This window comes from Solanum stenotomum, chromosome 1 (assembly GCF_019186545.1).
Source record: "Solanum stenotomum isolate F172 chromosome 1, ASM1918654v1, whole genome shotgun sequence".
Classification (NCBI taxonomy): Eukaryota; Viridiplantae; Streptophyta; class Magnoliopsida; order Solanales; family Solanaceae; genus Solanum; species Solanum stenotomum.
In genome coordinates this window covers 4,640,477-4,645,625 of record NC_064282.1, presented here as the reverse complement: position 1 = coordinate 4,645,625, position 5,149 = coordinate 4,640,477, and the positions used below count along the sequence as shown (strand labels likewise).

General features: G+C 29.4%; 1 protein-coding gene across 1 annotated transcript; it reads left to right on the top strand.

Moving 5' to 3' along the window:
- On the top strand, positions 1–1,976 carry LOC125861466 (2-oxoglutarate-dependent dioxygenase 19-like). Its single transcript, XM_049541358.1, has 4 exons — positions 1–268; positions 527–765; positions 1,138–1,465; positions 1,710–1,976. Exons 1-4 carry the CDS (start codon positions 38–40, stop codon positions 1,971–1,973), a joined length of 1,062 nt encoding a protein of 353 aa, XP_049397315.1. The 5' UTR covers positions 1–37; the 3' UTR covers positions 1,974–1,976.
- The last annotated feature ends 3,173 nt before the right edge of the window (positions 1,977–5,149 follow it).

Below are 5,149 nucleotides of genomic sequence, written 5' to 3'. Positions count from 1 at the left end.
CATTCAAAAAATAAGGTTGCTAGCTACTTATAACATTATGAGAAGCGTGAAATTAGTATCTGAGTTGCCCAATTTAAAAGCAGTACCTTGTAATTACTATGTTGATAATCATCATAAATATTCATCACCAGCCATTATTGACACTAATCATGATGATTCATTAATCCCCATCATTGATTTTTCCCTCCTTTCCTCAAAAGACCCTCATCAACACTCCAAAGTCATTCAACAACTTGGAAGAGCTTGTCAACAATGGGGATTTTTCATGGTATGTATTATATATATATATATTAAAAGAATGACCCTTTTCCTTTTTTACACTTAACTTCAACTTCCACGTGACATGTTTCAGCCAACAAAATTAAAGAACATTTTGGTATATTTGACATAACTTTAATTTAGAACCACAAAATTAAAAAGTCTTCTTTCTTTTCTTAAACTTCGTTCCAAGTCAAACTAGACCATTCTTTTTGAAACAGAGAGAGTAGTATGGTGTTTGTGTGATAGAGGAATTGTTTGAGTGCAGGTTGTGAACCATGGAATAGAAGAAAGTTTGATGAAGGAGTTGATTGGGGTGATAAAAGAATTCTTCTTAATGGGAGAGGAGGACAAATGGAGGTACAAAGGGGAAAAAATGTTTGATCCAATAAAGTATGGAACTAGCTTTAATTATACTTCTAAGGACATCACTACTTATTGGAGAGATTACCTTAAACTCTCTCTTCATCCTCAACTTCATTGCCCCGACCAACCCAATAATTTTAGGTATTTTCTGTCTCTCAATTTATGTGCTATTGTTCATTTTTTAACTAATATTTTAAACTATATAACTTTTTATGATATTAATATGAGATAAACTGCAACTTGTTATCTTTTTCGTAGTCTTTTGTCAATTTAAATTTGTGAAAGACAATAACAACCGGAGGAGGAATCTTCCTATCAAAGTGACCACTTTGAAAAATCTACATTTTGATTTTTGACATGAAACAATCAATGGGTCACTCTTGTCGGAGTTGGGCCTGTGCGATTGCGACGATTTTATTCGTTGCGAAATCTTCATTAAGCTGCTCTTTCAAAAATATATATATTGGACATATCATAACTTTATATTTTATGTTGTATGGTTTAATTTAACAGAGAAGTTTTAGGTGAGTATGGTGAAAAATCGAGAAAAGTGGCAAGAAAGTTACTATCAGGAATATCAGAAAGCTTAGGATTAGAAGAAGAGTTGATGAACAAATCCCTGAATCTGGACTCGGGTTACGAGGTGTTTGTTGCAAATTATTATCCAGCTTGTCCACAGCCCGAACTTGTAATGGGCCTTCCACCCCATTCCGATTTTGGCCTTTTAACTTTTCTAATACAAAATGATGTTGGAGGATTACAAATACAACACAACGGAAAATGGATCAATATCAATCCCATTCCCAACTCTATTTTGGTTAACACTGGCGATCACCTCGAGGTATAATACATCGATAACGGCTACAAACTACTCTATTATAGTTACGTGGGTCAAAAAAAATTATATAGTCGACTATCTAAAAATGTTAACATCTTCTACTACATGTATACACTGATTATACACTTGTTATATGCCATGTATACACCCGCAATGAATCCAAGTGATTTTTTTTCTAGATGGTTGTCTAAAATGTTAATATTTACTATGTGCAATATGATACATCTTTTTTTTTTTTTTGGGACAGATATTTACGAATGGGAAGTACAAGAGTGTTTTGCACAGAGCGGTAGTGAACAAAATGGAAAGGATATCAATAGGAATTGCAAATTGCCCAGCTATGAATGCCACAGTGAGTCCAGCTGCTTCGCCTCTAATCCAAAATGAAAGGTTTCCACCACTCTATCTACCCAAGAAATACAGTGAATATGTGGAGATACAGCAGACAAATCCACTTGATGGAAAGTCATGTTTGGACAGAATCAAGATTAATTCACCACCATTGAAGTAAAAATTTCATTTTGTTTCAGTCGACTTGTCTCAAGAAATATGTACTCTCTTTTTAAATGTATTCATAATTAAATACCAATTTAGCAATAAAAACAAAAAGAAAAAAAACAAAAATGATTGAGGTGTCTTAAACCTTTACTTTTTCTTTACCTTTTTTGTGGCCCTAGGGAGTTAAGTAGGCAACAACATTACTCTCCTCTTTTTGGCATGTTCGGTAAAAAAAATTCTCGATGTTTTTTTGATAAAACATTTTTTAAATAATTGTTATCGAATTATTACTCGATTAAATTCGAATCTCTAAAAAGTTTGCTAGCTTCCATTTGTCAAATCACATATACTTAGCATGGAGTATAAGAAATATAAAGAAGATTTTTAAATTTTATGGTACTAAATTAAAGATATATGTAAATATATTAAAATATTATTTAATCTTGTGATTGTAAACGTGTCATATAAAACGTTAAATTTAATTAAAGAGTTTTTGTAAAAAAAAACTAAATTTTATTTTTGAAATGGAGGAATTAGTAAGTTGTTGGTTCACTTTAACAAGCCCGTCCGACGTCCGTTGTTACTAGATATGATCATATGAGTTAGTGGTTGTTGATGGATGGATGAGGATAACGTGTACCTAATTCGAGTCTCACGTAATAACAAAGATAAGTTACGTGAAAGCATTTTATTTCTTTGAATCAAAATACAAATTACTTTTTATTATGATGTATTACTAATACCTTTCATTTGGAGGTTTTAGTAATACACATGATACAATACCATGGAATAAGTTTATGTAAAGATAAAAATATCCCTCAAATCATTTTAATTATTTTGTGTATTTTCTTGATTTTATGTTTTATATTTGTACTAGTAAATTTATTTAAATAAATTAGCTTACAAATTATTTAGAGATAATTGTTTGTTACTAATTAAATAAATTCAATACAAATTTGAAATGTGAGTTATTTAACATATTTACTAATTAAAAGGCAAATATATCACTACGTAACGTTTGCGATCTTATATATATATATATATATATATATATATATACATATATTTGTGTGGTTTTCTAATTATTTGTATTTTGAACAATCTAAAAAATTACATACATATTAAAACTATAACTTGCAATTTTTATGTGTAAATGTAGATGGTTTATTCAATTTTACCATTGTTTATCGTCATTTCAATTTTAAAAGTAGATGGTTTATGTTTTTTAAATTGAAAATTGACATTTTGTGATTGATCAATTTATTAAGATGACAATTTATTATCCTCAAATAATTCAAGTGAAAAAATAGAAAATATGACAATAAAATTGTTCTTCTCATAGCTAATTAGAAAGTCATAAAAAAAGTTATTGTCCGACAATTATCTATCTTGACCCAATTACATAATAATTCAAGGGTATAATTGGAAGAGGATTTTTAAATAGTTTTAATCCAAACTCAAGGTGAGGTTGGAAACAATGAACCAAACATTTGATAAAAATAAACCATGCATTACTAATCTCTGCACTACTAATTCCTACATTACTAATCTCTGCATTACTAATCCCTGCGTTATTAATTTTTGTATCAAACGACCCCTTAGATCACTATCACTCCGAACTGAATAATACAATCCCATGTTATTTAGGGACCGAAAATAAATTCATTTGCTAGCATATAATCACACAAAATGTTCTTTTTCACTACAAATAGAAGTTACAAAATTAATAAAGAAAACACAATTCGTTCAATTTGATTAGGTAGATTATTGTTGATCCACTCGTTCATTAGTTCATAATTTCATTTTAGTCTATTAAGCAAAGATCTGTGTAAATATAGTAACTTTAGATTGCGTATCTAATATTTACAGACTTAAGTTCTTTATATTACAAGTTATAAGTATAACTTAATAACTTATAAACTCCAAAAGATTCAAATCTTGAAAACTTATAACATAAGCTTAAAAACTTTTTTAAAAAAAACATTATTAAACTTAACTTACAAACTTATATAAGTAAAAGTTTTTAAAAATATCTTTAAAATAAACTTAAGTAAAATTACATTATGAATTTTAAAGCTTAAATACTATAAACTAATAAACTTAGAAAAATAAAAAAACATTCATATTTTCGTAATTTAAAATAACTCAAAAAAAATAATTAGCTATATGTGACATCCCGTTTATCCCATCTCGGTCCGTTCCGATTCTATCCCGATATATAGTGGGACGGGACGGAATCGAGCCTCCATCCCGGTCCCGTTCATCTCGGTATCAGTCAACAACCCGATCAAACTGTCCCGTTCCGGTCCGGTACCGGTTCATTTCGGTCCAGTGTCCAGCCTTAATTGAGGTGTCTAAGTAAAATTCAGTGTCAACTTTAAGGGGTCACCGATGAGTTAAGCCTGATCTTGTGGATGTAGTCAATTTAACAACTCTTCACGTAATGTCTTATATGGTTTATTATAGATTTATAGTGTTATACAGATAATGTAAGAGCCGTCCAAATTGACATAAGTAAGTGTATATATACAATCAATTGGTCACTCTTGTCGGAGTTGGGCCTGTGCGATTGCGACGATTTTATTAGTTCCGAAATCTTCATTAAGCTGCTCTTTCAAAAATATTTATATTGGACATATCATAACTTTATATTTTATGTTGTATGGTTTAATTTAACAGAGAAGTTTTAGGTGAGTATGGTGAAAAATCGAGAAAAGTGGCAAGAAAGTTACTATCAGGAATATCAGAATTTTTTTTTAAAAATTTGATTTATTACTTGTTAACAATATTGGGTATTTTTAGGCTGACGTTCATGAAAAAAATATTTGATAAAATGCATTTTTTAAATAATTGTTATCGAATTATTATTCAATTAAATTCGAATCTCTAAAAAGTTTGCTAGCTTCCATTTGTCAAATCACATATACTTAGCATGGAGTATAAGAAATATAAAGAAGATTTTTAAATTTTATGGTACTAAATTAAAGATATATGTAAATATATTAAAATATTATTTAATCTTGTGATTGTAATCGTGTCATATAAAACGTTAAATTTAATTAAAGAGTTTTTGTAAAAAAAAACTAAATTTTATTTTTGAAATGGAGGAATTAGTAAGTTGTTGGTTCACTTTAACAAGCCCGTCCGACGTCCGTTGTTACTAGATATGATCATATGAGTTAGTGGTTG

Coding starts and splice junctions, on each gene's coding strand:
- LOC125861466 (XM_049541358.1), top strand. CDS start 38: ATGAGAAGCGTGAAATTAGTATCTGAGTTGCCCAATTTAAAAGCAGTA. Junction 269..526: donor AACAATGGGGATTTTTCATG/GTATGTATTATA, acceptor GTTTGAGTGCAG/GTTGTGAACCATGGAATAGA. Junction 1,466..1,709: donor ACACTGGCGATCACCTCGAG/GTATAATACATC, acceptor TTTTTGGGACAG/ATATTTACGAATGGGAAGTA.